Source organism: Sprattus sprattus (genome assembly GCF_963457725.1).
Source record: "Sprattus sprattus genome assembly, chromosome: 7".
Taxonomy (NCBI): domain Eukaryota; kingdom Metazoa; phylum Chordata; class Actinopteri; order Clupeiformes; family Clupeidae; genus Sprattus; species Sprattus sprattus.
The window spans coordinates 15,162,009-15,180,953 of NC_137926.1; the positions used below are offsets into that span (position 1 = coordinate 15,162,009).

Here is an 18,945-nt window from a genome sequence, read left to right on the forward strand (position 1 = left end):
GTGTGTCTCCTAGTGTTTAGTTTGAGTGTACTCCCTTGAGTAGTATTAATACAAGCAGCACTGAGAAATCACATCACCATATCAGACTGCATTGACTCGAACACGGTGCTCCTCTGTGATGCCCAACTGGTGATCTCCCTCCACCCCCACCCCCCACGCCTGCCTGGAGCTGTGAGCAGGCTCACCGCTGTCCTCGCAGACTCCACAGCCATGCCTGTGTTCGCAGACACCCACAGCACTGCTGCTTCTCATGCACATCGTCATGGAAGTCACACCTTTAAATATGCACCACGCACACACACGCACTCAACCTAATCTGCTCACACTTCCTGTTAGCGAGTCAGCTATGAGCAATACTTCCTGAGTTCTGCAGTCATCCTCTTGTTTTTTTTTTTCAAATTGTGAATATAGAATTTTTGTATGTTTTGTTTTCATTTTGATACTACAGTGAGTTTTATAGGGGAAAAAGAAACAGGGATACTGTAAGCCAAATGTAGAGACTGAAGACCGGTGTATATATATATATATATATATATATGAAGAGATAATTAAATATCAGGTAAAGAGGTGCACTTTGTATTGAACCAAGGCGTCAACCAGAGGATGTCCAAGTAGTGTGTAGATGGGGATGAGTGTACTCACGCTGCCATTCTCAGCGATAACCCACACAAGTTTAACAGCCAAGTGCCATTTCTGAAGCAATAGCACCACCTGAAGGAAGCATCAATTACTGGTTTCCTAAAATCATTGTTTTTTTTCTGCTCTCGTGTGGTTCCTTATGAAAGTCAGTTAAGGCTTTATTAATTTATAGTGTTCATAATATTATTTCTTTTGTTCTCATGTTGGTGTTGTGTGTGTACAGGAAGTATTTAAGTTTTCAGCACGAGTGTCTCAGGGGCATCTTATGAAGGAGAGAGGAACTCCACCCCGCAGGCTTTCCTCTGAACTTTGGAATGGTGTTTTATTACTTAAGAGAAAGCTTTACTTTGTATGTATGCTTGCTGTGTGTTCTTGAGGTTGTTTCTGTTTTAAACACAAGACCATCTGACACCGTTTACAATCATAAAATATACATATTTTATTTGCATGTCTCATATTGCTTTGGAATGATATCCTTTTCTCTGCCTGGTTAAAATAATCTCTCTCCCATCTTTCTAAGACCGCAGTCTTATTCCCCCAAACTAGCTGACCCTTCCATCAGAGTGTAAAATGATCATGGTGTATCAACTCGTCCATGCCTCACAGGACACTTGGTAATAACCCCATCCTCCACCAAAATAAATAACAGGTTCTATATCACTAACGTTACAGACTCCCCACTCTTTAAGATCTGGTCATTTCACTGACCTGCTTGCAGGACCCAATAATGAAAGATATTAACTAAACAAAAATGTGTACATATATAAGTAAATGCATGAACATACAGTAAGCTTAATAATACATAATGATAAAGGCACATCCAGCCAAACTAAAATTCGAATTAGTGCAAATTGTAATTTAAGTTAGCAAGTAATAGCCTTTAAAACCATTACACCTGACAAAGTAGTGACTAGTGTTAGTGACTAAAATATGAACACACACATTTACAAAGCATAAGGACAAAACAAAAAGTATGTAAACATTCAAAATAGGAGTTTTGTCTTTGGAGCCTGTTATGGCTCTGGGCTAAAAGTGCATTGCTCAAGTCAACATCAGTTACAGCATGTTTTTTAAGGCAACTCGTTTAGTTTCACATATCAATAAATATATATTTTTAAGGAAGAACAGCCATGATTGCATATGCATGTGCGAAGGGAAAACATGGTTAAGGCACAATGGAGCAGTCCCAAAAAGACATCTCTTTATCTCTTCAGCAGATGCTTTGACCTTAACTTTAACACAAGCAGTTTGCCTGTGGTCCATCTCTGAATGTCTACTGCATTAGTCTCATCTACAGCTGCTGCGTGCTCTTACTACCGCTTGCCCTTACTACCGCTAGCCCTGTCTGGGACCTGTACATATGAGATCATCCAGTTACTCAAACACGGGGGAATAATGAGGGCGGGAGTGTTAAGAGAGGTCGAGTGGTGAGAAAGTAAAACAGGATGAGATGTCCCATTAATCCCTCTCCTCCAGCACACCAGTGGTAACTTAGGGGTGCACTTGAAGGGCGTCATTGGGAAGAAAGGGATAAGGCCTTAGGATGAGGGGGGGGAGGAGGAGGGGGTGATGCCTAGAGCTTGAGCTGGGTCATCAGGTTGTTGAGGGACGAGACGCTCTCCTTCAGCTTGCTGTCGTCCTCCTGACTCAGAGTGACTCCAGCCAGCCGAGTGGAGCCGGAGGTGCCCAGGACACAGGGCAGGCTGAGGAACACCGGTGCACTGATGCCACCCCAGCCCTGACCAAACACACACACACACACACACACACACACACACACACACACCATAAAACATGTCAACGCACAATCAAACATTTACACAAACACCACACAAAGTATAAAACATGTATACATACATACACAAACAAGCTTTAAAACATTTATATGCACACAGAAACGATGCACATTTATGCATACAAAACATTTAAACATCCATGTACACACACACAAATCATAAAACATTTACACAGACACGCATATGTATACTACAACCCACACACACACACACACAAACAGACCACAGCTTTAAGGTATCGAGCTATACAAAGACATTGATTTCAACACCACTGCAACACAGTCTAAAAGAAATTCTCCAAATATGATGTAAGCGTGCTCTTGGCGTGTTTGGCCTGGTGGGCTTAATACTGCGGTGGAGTCCCTCTGGATGCACACACATGCTCCGATTTAACCTGCACCTCAGCATTAAACTTTTAAATGTCAGCTTAAAAATGGAATAAAAATGTGCCTCTCGGCAGGGTAGTGCATGCCACTGAACTGGAAAATGTGCTCTAAGACCTCCATGCACCCTGACCTGGTTTGTCATCTGAATCACAAGACTCCTGTATATGTGTTTGGTCAGAGAGGAGACCATCTAAGCCTCCCCTCTGGCAATGAACCCTGCCTTTGGCTTCCTGTGCGTGTACCTGAGCCAGAGTGGTGACGGAGTGGGTCTTCTTCTGGTCAGTGATGATGCTGTGGGTGATGTCAGCAACTGATAATGCCGCTGACCAAGACCTATGTCCTCTCCCCTTCAGCAACTCAAATCCCCTGTGGGCGGAAAACAGATATAATAGTCATCTCTTATCTTCTAGCATGGACTTGATTTAACCTGCACTGCAGCATGAGAATCACCATTTTAACTTGGTGATACAGTTTAATGAAAAAGAATAGATTAAGACAGAAAAACAATGATAAGCATAGGTAAAAATAAGTGAAAAATTAACCATGAATGAGAATACATACCTGTCACCCAGCACAAGTCAGATATTCGTTTGTAAAACTGCTGTCTGTTGGTTTGTTTGTTTGTTTGTTTGTTTGTTTGCAGTTACACACTAATGTTGCCATGCCGATATGAAAGGTTACCTGTCAATCAGTGGCTTGGTCGAGTTGGACACAGGACTGAGTTCAGGGTGCTTGCCAATCCCAGGAGTTGCGTTACTCCACACGGCCACTACAAACACATCAGCAGATTGGGCGGTCAACTGTGGACACTTCTATCATCACCCACCCAGAACCAATCATATGAACCATATAATACTAGAATATATATAAGGGGAAAATAACACTAGACAGATCCAAGATCCAAGAGTCAAGAGTTCATTATAATGGGAGCAGAGATACAACTTACTTTACTTTGCTTTTAATTCTACTGTAAAATTGGTGAACACAAATGCAGAATAAGCCTATTAAGTCCCTAACACCAATACCAATAGCATACTGTAGGTTGTCCTCACCCTTGTTGTCAGACATCTCTCCGATCACCCAGGGCTGTTTGCCGGTGCTGTTGGCCACGAGGGTGATGTTAAAGATGTGTGCGAGGCGCTCGGACTCCAGGTTGCAGCCGGCTCCAATCACATGGGTTGGAGGGAGTCCGCTCTGCCTCCACGCCACATGAGTCATGATGTCCACTGCGCACACAGACACAGGGGCCAGTCATTCAGATTCCAGAAAACAAGCAATAGCAAGGAATGACTACTCATATCAAGCAGGACATCGCCAACAGGACATTCCATATATATATATATGTATGTGTGTGTGTGTGTGTGTGTGTGTGTGTGTGTGTGTGTGTATAGACACACAGGTATGTATGTCCGATACAAGAAGCATGTATGTACTTAATCACCAGATTAAATGTAATTTAATGTTTTTAAGACAAAACTAAAGAAACCTTTAGCAGTGCCCCTCTCAAAAGGGGGGGGGGGGGGGGCTTTCTCCTTAGGTTGGCCTGTTAGTAAAAGATACATGTGACTGACCTGGCTGGGAGGCGATGAGGAGCACTGCGTTGGGGCTGTGGCGAGCCAGGCCTGGAATGATGCCTCTGTACAAGTCTACGTTAGTCTGGACCACGCCGGCGTAAGACTGCTCGTTGCTCCAGGCGTTTGCTGTCACTACCACCACCTTGGAACCAGCAGAGGCTGAGAGGTCTGCCAGAGCGAGAAATAAACAAACCAATAACGCAAACACAGGTGATCCTCTCATGGTCAAAAGAAGACGCTCCACAATACAAAAAAAGCCCATAATTCCCACTTCTGTACAGTTTCTTACGTAATGAAACAAACCCCAAACATTGATTCAGACACTATAACAACTAACTGACAGAGACTGAATTTGATTGTGTTTAAAATACCGGACAGACAGGGGAAAAGAGGCACCACAAAAGGCTACAATGGCCTGCATTAGATTTTTGTTCGCTGACGACAGTACCTTTGGAAATTTCAACTTTAGGTAAACTGAAGATCTCTAAATCCATTGTCCCACTCTTTGTAGAACTTTCTGGAATGTCAATCAAAACCAGTTTGTCCACACCTCCCTGAGAAGACAGGCGTAAAGGTGTCAGAGCAAATTAACAGCGAGTCGGCAGGAATTCTAAAATAATGCCAACACACACCCACACAAGCAGGGTCTATTTATAGACCACAGCGGTGAACTGATCAATGAATGACAATAACCTTAGCCATAATACTCAACACTGTAGCCACTCCCAGGTCTCCGCTTCCAATAACAGTGACTTTATTAACTGAGCCACTTCTGTTTCCACCTGTGGAAGATAAGAAACAAGGCAGTCTGAATTTCTGTATGATCTCGGGCAGGATAAGTAAACATGTACAGACTTAAAGGTACAGAATCATGGGCAACTGAAGAAACTGTCGACTCTGTGTTGCTGGTTCGCTCTAACACTTGCACAGAAACACACCATGTTAAACTTCATACAAGCCCCAAGTGCTAAGTACTGTTCATCTATGTCCTCACAGACCTTCATTCATTTTGAGCGCGGAGACAAAAGCCAGCAGGTTATTGGGGTCTTCTGCCTCTCCAGAGGGCTTGGTACTCAGGGGTGGCTCCTCCTCAAACTTGGCAATCATCTCTGCCATCAACCCGTTCACAGTTGACTTGGGCTGACAGCATAAACATCACAAGCTGACCATGACATGTTTCATTTTCATTTTCACACACAAAATTAATTACTTACTTAAAGCAACAGCATTATGAATGGAGAATGGACCATCGACCATTTATTTTAGTCATTACAGTCTGTATAAAGATATTGAGTTGGGCGTAAAACTCAGCTTTGCTATGACCTGTCAACGTTTTCCTCCCTAAAGGCAATCTGCAGGTATTTGTTTTACCTCACTCATAATAAAGCAGAAACTGTGGACCACCTTCGTGGCGGTCTTAGCTCTCTTACATGGTCCCAGTTATGCAGCCCAGGCAGGAACATTCGGCCCCGTGCGTCCACGTGCCGCCCCTCTCGAATCACCATGTTAGGAGAGGGTCTCAACAAGCACACCGGAGGAGTGAAAGGGAATGACTCCAGCAGCCACATCAGGATGGGTAGGTTATATATGCGGCCTAAACAACACCAAAGTAATCACACACACACAAAAAAAGTCCCTCAAAGTGCATTGATCCCACTGGATTTGCATTGTAGACCATGTACAATTATTTTAGTCGAGTAATTGTCTACAAGATGCTGTAGTTAATCTCACCTTGATATTTAACCGGGATGTTGCCGACCAGTTTCAGCAGGTCTTTTTGTATTCTGTCAGTGGATGCTAAGAGGGGCGTAAAGCAAAACACGCTACTTTCATTCACCTGACTAGCAGTCTTGGTTGAATGGGGCCTACTTCCTTAGGTACCCACTTTTAGCTTTCATAGAATATTCTGGTTTGTATTATGGTAAACTTGCAGTGGTCCCGAAGGATGTTTTGTAACTTACTGAAAGAGCCTACATGGATCTGCACGTCAGGGTGAATGCGGTTTACTTTCTGAATCTCCTCGATAGCAAGATCGTGAAATTTGTACTGGAAAAAGAAAGTAGTCATTTGATTTTGTCATTCAACTGCCACTATATTACCCACGCTTCAACTGTAGCTGAAGTTCAATTACTTGATTGGCCAACACGTTAGGACTTCCTGGAAACTAACATTACAATCAGCAAGGAACATGGCATGCAAGACTCTGAAGGATCTGGTTTAACCGGCTCATGACAGAGCCCAAGATGAAAGTAGATATAATATGTCTTAAGTTACAAAAGCGTTCGGTCACATGACTATCTATCTAATAAACATTAAAAGTTAATGTTGACCAACTCTGAGAATTGAACAAACCTTGGCGAGTACTTTTTTCACCGGTTCCGAAGATAAATCCATGATTGAACATTAGTAGTTTGATTGTCCCGGTTTAAAACCTAAACTTTGGCAGCATCCCGGCTGACAGACAAATCTCGGACTGCATAACTTCCGTAAACCTAAGTGAACGCCCCATATCTACGGGAAATCGTAAGGCGAGAAAGTATTCTCAAAGAAATCCAGCCTACTCAGAACTGGACTGGTTAAAAAAATCTGTTGCTCGAATGTCCTAATACTGCCCATCAATTACATCCGCTGTTAACCTACGAGTGAAAATGACGTCGTTGTACATAATATCCCATACTATTATTGATATGAAGTGTGTAATATGACATTGGGTAGAATGAATGATCAATGAAAAATGATCTTTAGATCAAATGCAAGCCAATCTCAATACTAAAGTTTTCCATTATATTTCAATACAATAAAACTACTGTAAAACAGATTTACCTAAATCATTCACTTATTTGTGAACTGTGATGTCCAGAGTAGAGAAGTTAACAAAAAAGAAATACTTACAGGCCTCTGTCTCTGGTTAACACTCCATACAGTATATATATATGGATTGTATATATATGGGCATTTAAACAAATATTAAATATTAACTGGTAACAACATTTCTATACATGACTGCTTATTAATACCTTGTCCAACTGCAAGTGTAACATCAATTCCAGCTTTGCTTACTTGGTCTGATCATAGCCAAAATAAAACCCTGTCACTCACGCACACACACTCGCAGGCCTGCACAATAAAAACACCACAACATCATTTGACAAATCACTTTTAACAAGAAAAATAGCGCAGTACAATTCAAACGACTGGCAGTTTTCACTTGACCATAATTATATTAATAGAATAAAATGAGCTCCATTGTTTCTGATAACTGCCGTCAGATGTAAGGCCTCAACACGTACACATATGCATGGGCAGCTGTCGGTACAAAAAAGAAGTCTGCGATTGCTTTTCATAACATTATTTTCCTCAGTGTAGTTTACCGAGACACGGGCTCTCCATAGTGCAAAACTGCTCCCTTCAGGGTAATTTCAAATAAATAAAAATGCAACAAGTGAGAGCAGCAAAGAGGCACATGAACCTCATTCTAAACCATTCACTCGCCTCCTCCTTGACCCAGAGTTCATATCAAGCTGATTTTTCTCCTCTTCCTAAACTTTTTTCCTCTTGGCTTTCATCGCTAGTTTCTGTTTCCTCTCCTCCTCCTCCATGCGGATGTCCTCAGCGTCCTCCCTGATGCCCATGCGTAAACTGAAATGGATGGGGGGGGGAGAAGAAAGATGCATTCAAGTTCACTGTGGTCACATCATGACCAAGCGGGCGTACAGTTTGGGACAGTGGGGGTTGGGGGAGAGATTACGCTCGTTTTTCTGTGACATCATTTTAATTTTCTTCTCTTGGCGTTTTGCCGTTGGAGGTCTTCCTGTTCACGACGTTCCTCCTCCTCGTCCTCGAGCACAGCCATCCTCAGGCTAACAGACACAAGAGGCACGCAGGCAAATACACACAGAAACACAAAAACAGATGTGATAGATAGATAGATAGATACAAGTGACTACAATGCGGAAGGGGATGTAGACAAGCACCCTCTGCCTGCGGTGTTTTTTGGGGTAATGTTTTGGGGGGGGACTGGATACATCTCTTCACCAGGTCTTACCTCTTGGCCTCCTCTTTCTGCTGGTCTCGCCAACTGCTCTCCATGAACCGTAATGCATAGTCACTCTCGTCCCTGTATCTGGAGAAACCCAAAAGTGTGACAAGGTCAAGCAAGGTCATTCCCCTGCAGTGTACTGAACCACATGTTCATTTCAATGTATTTCAGACAATACTCCAGAACATCACAACTCTTTTTGGGGAGATAAGCTCTTGGACATACATTTTGGGCATTTAAACAAACATTTAAATACAAACTGTTGTAACTACACTTCTATACATGCTGTATACTGCTTATTACTACCTTATCCAACTGCAGGTGTAACATCAATTTCAGCTTTGCTTACTTGTTCTTATCATAGCCAAAGATTTCCCTGATATGTTTTGAAATTTCATCTTGCTCATCTCCACCATCATCAATGAAGTCGTCCATCTCTGGGTCCTCGTCTTCGTCATCATCATCATCATACTGCCGCTTGTAGGAAGACGTGATGGGTGGCAGTACTGCACCTACATAAAAAAAGACAACCTTTTATTGACATATAACCGAATCAACCTCCACACAAGGCAACTATCAGATGGAATATTATTTTGGAAGCGTATGATGACATCTGAACATTCCACTGGGAACCATGACCAGTGCTGTAAACACTCTATTGTGTTCCTGTTTGACAGGGACGTGGTGGGTGACAATGGAGTTCTAAGACTGCTGACTCACTATTCCAGCAGGTCAGGGGGCATGCTGGCCTTCTCTAGCACTGGCATGAGCCACAAACACAGGGGTTATTTTGTGTCATAAAGACAACGCTATATGCGCACGCGTTGAGTCACAAACGTACTCAGCTACGGAAGGACACTTGACATAAGCTATGTCTAAATCTGCCTCCTTACATAAAACATTATGGTTAATAGCATCCAATGCTCTGCGTGTGAATGTGCCATGCCGACCATAGTAAATTAAGCATTGCAACCACATGAACAAAACATAAGTGGGTAGGGAGAAGATTTTTTGCCATATGGTTCATAGAAGGCAAATTCAGACACAGACAATTAATACAAAACATGACAACTTCATAACTGTAACATTTACCAGAAGGCCTAACTGGGGGCCCATGACCGTAAGGTCTTGCTGGTATTCCTGGTCTGGCTGGCATTCCTGGTCTCCCTGGCACTCCTGGTCTGGCTGGCATTCCTGGTCTCCCTGGCATTCCTGGTCTGGCTGGCATTCCTGGTCTCCCTGGCATTCCAGGTTTTGGCACGAGATCCTTTGAGGAGATGGTCTCCGCCACAACAGTACACGTTGGTCGCCCAGGCCCTGAGGGTCCACCGCCACGCGCTCGCCCTGGAACTCCTCCAGCAGCAGCAGGCCGAATCCCTCCGCCCCCAGGCCTGGCTTGTGGGCCACCCCCAGGTCTGGCTTGTGGGCCACCCCCAGGCCTGGCTTGTGGGCCACTTCCAGGCCTGCCTTGTGGGCCACCTCCAGGCCTGGCTTGTGGGCCACCTCCAGGCCTGGCTTGTGGGCCACCCCCAGGTCTCTGCTGTCCTGCACCTCCCAGCTTTCCTGCTGCTCCACCAGGCACCGATCGCACCTGTCCATTACTGCTTGGCCGAGGGGCACCGCTGGGCCTGCCCCCGGCCGGCTGCTGTTGTCCCCTCTGTGCCTGTTCCGAGGGTCGCCTCTCCAAGCTGCCCTGACTGGGCCGGCTCTGGCTGGAGCTCCGATGTGCTCCTTGGCTGGGACCTGAGGGCTTGATTCCAGAAGAACTTGGCTTACCTGAAGAAAGCTGGTGGTTCCCTTTCCTTTGGTTAAGGTCACTTGTGGTGTTAGGTCTCTGGCTTGGGGATGGTCTGGGGGCTGGCTGTTTGGTAGACACCGGACAGCCAGACTTGACCGAGGTTTTGCCGCTAGTGGTACCTGAGGAGGTAGGTTTCGGTCGGTCTGAGAGAGACGGCTTGGACGAGCCACGCGACCGCTCTCCAGAGGCATGCGACCGCTCTCCAGAGGCATGCGACCGCTCTCCAGAGGCATGCGACCGCTCTCCAGAGGCATGGGGCTTTGGCTTCTTGCTGGCCTCACTAGAGGAGGAGGATTTCTCCGAGAGGCTCCTATGTGGCTTGCTACCCCTGCTGTCTTTCTCAGGGATCTTCCTGTGATTGCTCGAGCTAGGCTGTGCTCTGCTTCTGTCTGACTTGGCGTCGTGCCCCTTGTCTTGCCTCTTCATCCTGCGTTCCATCTCGAGTTCCCGCAAGTCCTCTCCGCCTCGGGGCCGCTCCTCGCTCTTCTTTGGCACTGGTTTCAACTCTACTGGTTCGTGCTGTTTTTTTTCAGCAAGCTTCAGCAAGTCCGCAAAGTTCATAGGTGGGGGGGCAGCTTTAGATGGGCCCCCAGGTTTCTTAACCACGGGTTTAGTGAGGGACTTGCTAGACACCTGGCTGGACACCGGGCTCTTCATCGGAGGCCTTTTGGGATATTGTTCCGGCTCTGATTCAGAGTCTGATTCCGCATAGTCATAATTATCCTCATCGTCATAATTGTCACTCCTCTGGGGGTCATCCCCTCCTCTGGAATGTCTCGTGCTCTTTGGTTTTTCCTCCATTGGGATCCCGTTGTAACCGTGGAAGTTATCTTTTGTGCGTGATGCCATTGAGCGGGCTTTCCGGTCAGTTTTCAGTTCCACGCGTTTGGCCTGAAGTTCCTCTTTCTCCTTCATCCTCTCTCGTACTTAAAAAACAGAAGAAAAAAAACAATTACAGAAACATTTCAATTTACAACTCATCAGTGAGGTAATCAAATATAAACCAATCAAGTTAAGTATGGTTAAGTAAGAAGTCACATTCTTATGTTTACCTTTCTTCTTCTGACTAGCCTCTTGTTTCTTCAAGAAAGCCTGAACGGCTGACGAATTGACACCTTTAATTCTGGGATCCTTTTTTGGTGGGCCAGTTTGTAAACTGTACCGCTTCTGCAGGAAACATCACATATAAGACAATTCATTAATTCATTCAAAACATAACTAGTTCTCAACAACAGTAAAGACAATAATTGAACCAATGAAATATAATGCAATGACATGACAATTTCCATAGACTGGATAATCAGCTATTAATAAATAATACTGTTAATAAGCAAAACATATGAAAACACACAATACTGTAAAGAGCTCACATATTTTCCTTAATCAGAGGCAGAGGGCAATACAGCTACAGAAATAAGACCCTTAATCTTAATCTCACGCATACCTGCTATCTAACAGCATGGTAACAGAACACATTTCTATAATACCACTGATGACCGTTATGTGGCTTAACAGCTGATGCGGCGCTACACATTATATTTCAGCATTTTAGCCTTTGAAAGACATCAAATGAAAGAGACCCACCGGAAGGCTACTAAGGCCCTGGTTTTGGGAAGCGATTGCCAGGACATTTTCAAAGTCCATGCTGCTACCCACCACCGATGACAACAGGTTATCTGACTACAAGATAGCCGAGATACTAGCCCCCCAAAATAATCCTCTCCGTGTCAGCGCCTTCGTTGGTCACAAAACTGTAAAAATGATGAGTCCACCGTGTGTGTCGATGTGTAAAAAGTAGCTACGTTACACTAGTAACGCTAGCTAGCTGGCTTTCAGCTAACCTTAGCACTAAAGACCCAGTGTTTCAGCCGTATGGAATGATAATCTACGTAAAAAAGGGTTTCAACCGAGTTTACAATGACTTCTATACTCGTGACCCCCAAAATCTGATTACCTAATGTTACAAACGATTTACTGTTTTATAAAGTTCAAGTTTAAAGACTATATACATGGTATATAACAGCGAAAAACTTAATTTGCCAGTCGTTAGCACAACAGCTGAGGCATCTGAGAGGTATGATTTAAACACGTCATCCGGTTTAGACTGAGTATGTCACTTCCGGAGAATTTTATACACACCATAGAATTATTTCAATGATAGACACTTCGAGTTCTTTAGATTCCAACAATATTCTACCAAACAAGCAATCATTTTTCAATATTTGTTTCATTCTAGAAATATTCTTAAACTACTAGATGTCAAGAAACTATTTAAATTATTACGCATAACTACGGCGTCCTTAGGTTTATGCGATGTCATTTAATTGCATGAGGATATTACACCTCTTGTTCAAAGGCATGGTGCATATAATGTAGGCTTAGCCGACACTTTGCATGAAATTAAGAGTAAACAGAGTCGCTGTAAAGACTGGAGTAAAACAGTAGCATATTCGACAAAAGATGGGACTTCCATGAGGTCAGTGGATAAACATAAGCCATCTGTGTTTACAATGTTGCTTCACCGAATATTAAACCCCTCCCATAAATGGGAGCGTCAATGCATTAAATGTCGTCCCCTCTATAGCTTTGGTGGCTTTTGATTGGACAGATATGTTAACAGCACCCTATCAGTTTTTGGACAATAATCGCCTCCCACAGTTACAGATGCTGTGCCCCTCCCCCTTACAGATGGCCTGCCCCAAACAAGGGGCACGAAAACAATTCAGGATACAAAGAATTGTGCACTGCGAGATCGCTTAGATACTTCGAATTAAATCGAATTGTCAGCGCTTTGAACACTTCCAAGTCACAAGGGTACCCGACAACTCCAGATATGGTCTCGCCTGTCACGGTGGTAAGCTCTTTTGACTTTAAGGTATCGTTATCAAAAACTTCATGTCAACCAATCATTTGATAACTATAGAAGCAGTAACCTGTTAAAGACGTCGCGATTTGAAAGGATGGCAAATACTATGTTGCACAGACGACCAAGCTTTTTTAGACCTACCTTGATTAACATTTTAACGAAAAGTCGGCTTTGTTTGTATTGCAGTAGAAATGTATTCCTATGGGCTAGCGATGATTTATTATTTATTTGTGTAATGCTTTTTTCTGTGGAGCATATTGTTACAAACCAGTGACCGTCAAGCAGCAGTCTATGTCCGAGACTACCTGGGTATATGGTGACCACGTGATAATTGTGAAGTCTGTGTTTTTTCAGACTAAAAATAAAAATATGCTTATAGTAAGAAATAGGCTATGTCATTCGTGCATATGTTCGGCAGCTTAAAACATACATTTCCCCGTAGAGGGCTGTGATAAGCAAATGCAGGGTTAGTTCAGTGGTACTCTCTTTGACGACAAGCCTATGATGGAGTCGGCTTCCGTTGTTTCACCAAGGTACTTGTCTCATATACGTTAGTATTCAATTTAAAATGACGTTCACGTTGCATAAGTTGTACACTTTGATTAGATTTGTGAACCACTGCAGGTTAAGCTAACTTCCATATTGTTCTAGAAGTCACAGCGTCTCTCCTTTAGTTGCTTTCATAATGGGTTTTAACTGAAAGGAAATTCCATCACATGACATGAGGAGTTTTTTTCTCTCTTATTGTTTAGCCTCTGGCTGTGCATGCACTGTGTGAAGCCTATGTGTGTGGCTCATGCGCTTTTGAACTCCAATAATTTAAGTTCTGTCATAATTACGCCTTGCAAGGGCCCTTGTTGCAGTTCACACGCGCACAACGGCAGTAGCCTGCTGGAAATGAACAAACAACAACCACAAGAATTCTTTCTCACTAAAAAACAAATTAACTTGTTGTGATGTTTTTAATGGGGGGAGCAAAACAAAAGGTTAAAAAAGGATTCAGTTTGTCTTATTCCCCACAACTACGGATTAAAAACTTCGTATACACTACATAAAAAACTATATTAATTAACCAGGTATCCAACATTTTAAGGTTTCCTAAAGCCGGTGTTATAACGAATGCCTTTGAACTATTTTATGCGCACTCAGATGGACAGAATATCCTACTCTTTGAAGAGGCACTAGAGCTGTTGTACCTAGTTTCAGCAGACTTACCACACCATAAAGGAGCTGAGAGGGTTATAGATTGTATGCTTATTATTGACTAATTACATGTTTATATCAACACTGGGGTTTGTGGCTTCTCCTGTCTTTTCAATGTTTATTTGGGGTAACTACTTTACTATTGTTTACACTCGAATGTGCCCATCTCCCCTTTTCATCTGTGTCGGCCAGCCCTGTGATGTAGACAAATCTGTTGTTGAATGTGCAACCTTTTCTAAGTGCTGAAACAGTGGACAGGGTGTTCCAGAGCTGTTCTCCGGGAAGAAAAATATCAGCTTCACCTCTCTCCCACTGGGCTGAAAAGAACACATTACTTAACAGGAAAAGGGAGACTCCTGATATCTAACACCTCTGGGAAATATAACTCAGAGAGGATTTGGCTGGGCTTGATTGACTGAAGCCTGTGTCAGATCAGATGATTCATAATTCAGGTAGTTTGACCAATAGGCAGAGAGATTATACCCTGTGTCCATCCATATGATCATTTTTTGTGTTCTTTTTGCAGTGCTGCACACTGTGATGTTTGGTGTTGTACTTATTACAGTTACATTAGAAATGAATGCAATAAGGGGCGCCAGGAGGCCCCCTGTAAGCTGAGAAAGCATGGCATGTAATGGCTAACTCACAATACTTAATGGACATTTCTTCTCAGCCAACTGGTCTCACAGACATTACATGCTGTATCCCAAAAAAATTCTAGACGCTAGGCTACATTGGTCTAAGCCACAAGCGTTTTAATGGATAGAATTAAAGGCCCGCTTATGTGTGCAGCTCCTCTAGGGCCATGTGCCCCCTCCACAGGCTGGGGAAGTGTGCTAGACTCAAGCTGGGGCCCACATCTGGCCAGATGACCTAGAAAACACTACCTTGCTGTTGTGGAGGGCGGTGGCTGCTGTAGATGAAAACACTCAAGAGCAAACAAGATCTTCTCTCCCCCCCCCCTCTCTCTTTCTCTCCCTCTCTGTTTACCATTCTGATACTTTCAAAGTGTCCTTATCAGCTCTGTAGATAGCATGCATGTCACACTTCTGAAAGAATAACTAAACATGTCTCCACTTGAAGAAGAGACATGAAGAAGAAATGCACTGATGCCCTGACTATAGTAACTATGTAAATTCCAATGACACCACCATGTCTGTATTTAATCTGCAGCCATTTTTGAGGTTAGCCAAGTCTCTCCAATGATCCCGCTGTGTGAGTCCCCTCAGGGCTCTATCACAGCATTTGTGCAATGGAAGACTCTGGATGCAGTTCCATGGCATGGACTCAATGCCCCCCTCACCTCCACCCCCACCCCGCGAGCAGAAGCTCCAGAACTCAGCAAGCTCATTTGTGATGAGCCAGAGTATAATGTGAAAAGCTTCCCGGTGGAGTTTCAGCAAAATTAAGCACTTCCTCATTTCGATGTGCCTGTTTGTGTCTGTGTATGTGTGTGTGTGTGCGTGAAAGACAGGCTAATTCGCTCTCAGTTCGTTTTTCACTTCCCTTGAGCAAAATGCAGTACTGCAGTTTATGTCTGCTCGTTGCAGGTCTGTCTGCTACATGAACCACATGCTTATTGCAGACTATTGCAAACATGCCACTGTGCCGCAGTTCTATTTTTACTGGTTGACCTCGCTTAAACTCCACGTTAGAAACTTCTTTGTGCTACAGAATCACTTCCGAATCCGATTCTCCTTGGCTGGAAGTGGGAGACATGTTCCATCTGCAAATTATTAAAAGTATACAGAGCACAATGCCAGCTCGTCATGTAGATCATTCTGCAAAGGATTTATCTGGTGAAAAGTACACTATCAAAATACTGACTCTGTGAACTATTAAGCAGTGTTTTGTTCGTCCTGTTTAATAAATGTACTCTTTCTAGGTAAAGGCTGAGGGTCCAAAGCTGGTGCCCTTCATCAAGGCCACCTGTGTGTACTTCGTCCTATGGCTGCCCACCTCCAGTCCTTCCTGGTTCAGCGCACTCATCAAGTGCCTGCCCATCTTCTGCCTCTGGATCTTTCTGCTGGCGCACGGCGTCAGCTTTTTAGGTGACCGCTCCAGTGCCCGAAAGATCTTAGCTGGACTCATATTCTCTTCTCTGGGAGATGCCTTTTTAATCTGGCAGGAGCAAGGCTACTTCAGCCATGGTGAGTTTGGTCATCGCTTATTTTGCGTCATGAAATCTACACCTGGCAGATAGAAGCGTATTCATGAGATACCCTCTTCCTACGTTTCGTTAATCTTCTCATGTGTTGAGAAGATTTTTGGTCGTAGTCTGATATAATATGTATTGCATTAATATTACAATATAATTACTCATAATGATCTAGAGGCAAAATAATAATTAGAGTTTAAAATGTTTAAAAGTATGTTGCAAGCCTAACTCTCCTTTATGGCATGCACCGACTGATGTCCCCTCTTCTGTCTGCCTTTGATGGTGCCTCTTCCTCAGGGCTTCTGATGTTTGCTATCACCCACCTCCTGTACTCCTCCGCCTTCGGCATGAAGCCTCTGAACCCGAGGGCGGGCCTGGTGGTCGGAGTCATCTCGGGGATCTCCTACGCGTTGCTGTACCCTTACCTGTCGGGGCCGTTCACTTACCTGGTGGGCGTCTACGCCGCCATCATCGGCTTCATGGCCTGGCGGGCCATAGCGGGCCTGCAGCTGACCAACGACCTGTGGACGTGGACCCAGCTGTCGGCCTGCCTGGGCGCCGTGCTCTTCATAATGTCCGACCTGGCCATCGCCGTCAACAAGTTCTGCTTCCCTCTGCCGTACTCGCGCGCCATCATCATGGCCACCTACTACGCTGCGCAGATGCTCATCGCGCTGTCTGCCGTCGAGTGCCAGGACGCCGATGTGGCCAGGAAAATAGCGTGAGATAAACTGCCCACCGCCCCAATCCCTCCATTTGCCCCCAATGCTGCCTCAGTACCCGTGCGTCGTCTGCCACCCACTTCAGGCCTGAAGGAGGACGCAGCACGCCTACCTGCCAGTTATGGATTTCCCCCAGGCCAAACCTTTTGCTTTTTTGGCATCTTTGTATTTTGGGTTGGGGGAGACCCATAATAGGAGGGTGTTGGGTGAATGATGGGAGCCTTCATGTATTGAAGGCTGCACGATTTAGTCTAACTGCCCTGACCCAAACCGCACACCGTTAATGCCCCAGGTTCGTTAGTGCCCCTGTCCCGGGCTCGTTAGTGCCCCAGGTCCGTTAATTCTCCTGTCTCGGGCCCGTTAGTGCCCCAGGTCTGTTAGTGCCCCTCTCCCAGGCTCTTTAGTGCCCTGGGTTCGTTAGTGCCCCTGTCCCGGGCTCGTTAGTGCCCCAGGTCCGTTAGTGCCCCTGTCACTCCTCACTCCACACTCCAATCTGACCTCACTATCTAATGGTCCAGGAGTAGCATTTCAACCAGAGGCACCTCACCAATGGATCCAAGCGTTGACTGACTGACAGAAGATGGGGAGGAACCTTGCCCCCCCCCCCCCCCCCTCTACACACACACATCTCCAGGTAGCAGCCATGTATCTGACGTGATGCAGAGGAATAGTGTCCTCGTGTTTCTTTGTTTCTATTGGGTCACTCCACAGAACCTTCTCTTTGCATTAATCAATCGATCAATCAAACAATCAATTCTCTGTCCTGTGTACGGTGAAACAGTTACCGCGCGCTGTACCAGCAATGGTGACAGATCAGGAAGGGAGAGCTTGATCGACTCGCTGTCAGGGAGACAAGGGAGCACAGTTGCGGGGAATTCGGTGATCATTTAATTATCCTTTTTTCTCTTACCTGTATTTTTTAAGACATTACTGTGCTCGTGGAGGTGTGTGGGGGGTGGGGGAGAGGGTAAGATGAAGGTTAAGTTTGAAATGCTGACAGCAGGCACCTTCTCTCTTCTTTAGTCTTGCTGTCAGTGTTGTTCGGCATGGCTCTTTTGCACGTGTCTCTCCCCTCCATTTCCGTGTGGTCAGTCCGTCAAACCGTAGCTGTTTCCTCCAGTGCTCCCAAACAGAAGCTCAGATGCTGGAGAATATTCCTGCATAGGTTTTCTGGTTCTGATGGCGCCCCTATTGCCAGCCCAGTCCTTTTCAGCTGACACAAACACCACAGGACAGCGTAACCACAGACCCTGTGTTTATTAGAAACAGTGTTAAACTGTTGCAGCTTTCACTTGCTCACCTGGAAGCCTATATACACTCTGCAATCCCCCCCCCCCCCCCCCCCCCCCCCCCCAAAGGGAGAAAACTTCACAAATATGCGCACAGCAATGCATGTCATTCTTATTTTACCCTTCAATGCAATTTTGGTATGAGCCACTATACCTTCTACTAAAGGTTATGTTATTGTTAAAATGTTCAATATGTGTCTTAATGTGTTACCAAATTGTCAGAGAAAGAGATAAAGGTTTCTTATTGGTTTGACTGATTAAGAAAGAAAGAAAAAGTAGAAAGTACTTCTTCTGTGTGCCCACTGCTGCGGGCAGGTCAGAGCCTACTCAGGGGATTCCCCAGTCTCTCCAAATGGGTGATTGTATAGTTACTGTTAGTGAGCTGGGTGAATGTTTCTTTTTGTCATTACTATGCCCCTTTGCCGTTCCAGTTATACAGACCCAGAGCCAATGTGCACTGTGCCATGAATGAATT

At 44.7% G+C, this 18,945-nt stretch overlaps 3 protein-coding genes across 4 annotated transcripts; 1 reads left to right on the forward strand and 2 right to left on the reverse strand.

The window, feature by feature from the left end:
• Window positions 1-170: 170 nt before the first annotated feature.
• uevld (UEV and lactate/malate dehyrogenase domains) lies at window positions 171-6,858 on the reverse strand. Its single transcript, XM_080842755.1, has 12 exons — window positions 6,748-6,858; window positions 6,357-6,441; window positions 6,127-6,192; window positions 5,826-5,989; window positions 5,394-5,535; window positions 5,089-5,177; window positions 4,844-4,949; window positions 4,393-4,563; window positions 3,874-4,047; window positions 3,503-3,590; window positions 3,064-3,187; window positions 171-2,377 (listed from the first exon to the last, which is right to left on the reverse strand). The coding sequence occupies exons 1-12, from the start codon at window positions 6,787-6,789 to the stop codon at window positions 2,213-2,215; spliced, it is 1,416 nt and encodes a 471-aa protein (XP_080698881.1). The 5' UTR covers window positions 6,790-6,858; the 3' UTR covers window positions 171-2,212.
• Window positions 6,859-7,574: 716 nt separating this feature from the next.
• Window positions 7,575-12,279, reverse strand: spty2d1 (SPT2 chromatin protein domain containing 1). Of its 2 annotated transcripts, none has more exons than XM_080842752.1 (6): window positions 11,817-12,279; window positions 11,285-11,399; window positions 9,527-11,158; window positions 8,784-8,946; window positions 8,441-8,518; window positions 7,575-8,034 (listed from the first exon to the last, which is right to left on the reverse strand). In XM_080842752.1, the coding sequence occupies exons 1-6, from the start codon at window positions 11,874-11,876 to the stop codon at window positions 7,935-7,937; spliced, it is 2,148 nt and encodes a 715-aa protein (XP_080698878.1). In that variant the 5' UTR covers window positions 11,877-12,279; the 3' UTR covers window positions 7,575-7,934. The 2 variants fall into 2 exon arrangements, with proteins under 2 accessions (XP_080698878.1, XP_080698879.1); XM_080842753.1 differs by having other exon boundaries at window positions 7,575-8,255.
• Window positions 12,280-12,969: 690 nt separating this feature from the next.
• tmem86a (transmembrane protein 86A) lies at window positions 12,970-18,489 on the forward strand. The gene is made up of 3 exons (XM_080842012.1): window positions 12,970-13,086; window positions 16,187-16,451; window positions 16,757-18,489. Exons 1-3 carry the CDS (start codon window positions 13,066-13,068, stop codon window positions 17,182-17,184), a joined length of 714 nt encoding a protein of 237 aa, XP_080698138.1. The 5' UTR covers window positions 12,970-13,065; the 3' UTR covers window positions 17,185-18,489.
• Window positions 18,490-18,945: the final 456 nt, after the last annotated feature.

What these genes read in the sequence shown, in the direction of transcription:
- spty2d1 (XM_080842752.1), bottom strand. Translation starts at nt 11,876, where the DNA reads ATGGACTTTGAAAATGTCCTGGCAATCGCTTCCCAAAACCAGGGCCTT. An exon ending in GGCTAGTCAGAAGAAGAAAG is followed by an intron (nt 11,159 to 11,284) that starts GTAAACATAAGA and finishes CTGTTTTTTAAG; the next exon opens with TACGAGAGAGGATGAAGGAG. An exon ending in GCCCCCAGTTAGGCCTTCTG is followed by an intron (nt 8,947 to 9,526) that starts GTAAATGTTACA and finishes TTTTTTATGTAG; the next exon opens with GTGCAGTACTGCCACCCATC.
- uevld (XM_080842755.1), bottom strand. Translation starts at nt 6,789, where the DNA reads ATGGATTTATCTTCGGAACCGGTGAAAAAAGTACTCGCCAAG. An exon ending in CGCGCTCAAAATGAATGAAG is followed by an intron (nt 5,178 to 5,393) that starts GTCTGTGAGGAC and finishes TATCTTCCACAG; the next exon opens with GTGGAAACAGAAGTGGCTCA. An exon ending in TAAAGTTGAAATTTCCAAAG is followed by an intron (nt 4,564 to 4,843) that starts GTACTGTCGTCA and finishes TCGCTCTGGCAG; the next exon opens with ACCTCTCAGCCTCTGCTGGT.
- tmem86a (XM_080842012.1), top strand. Translation starts at nt 13,066, where the DNA reads ATGGTCTCGCCTGTCACGGTG. An exon ending in TGGTCTCGCCTGTCACGGTG is followed by an intron (nt 13,087 to 16,186) that starts GTAAGCTCTTTT and finishes TACTCTTTCTAG; the next exon opens with GTAAAGGCTGAGGGTCCAAA. An exon ending in GCAAGGCTACTTCAGCCATG is followed by an intron (nt 16,452 to 16,756) that starts GTGAGTTTGGTC and finishes CCTCTTCCTCAG; the next exon opens with GGCTTCTGATGTTTGCTATC.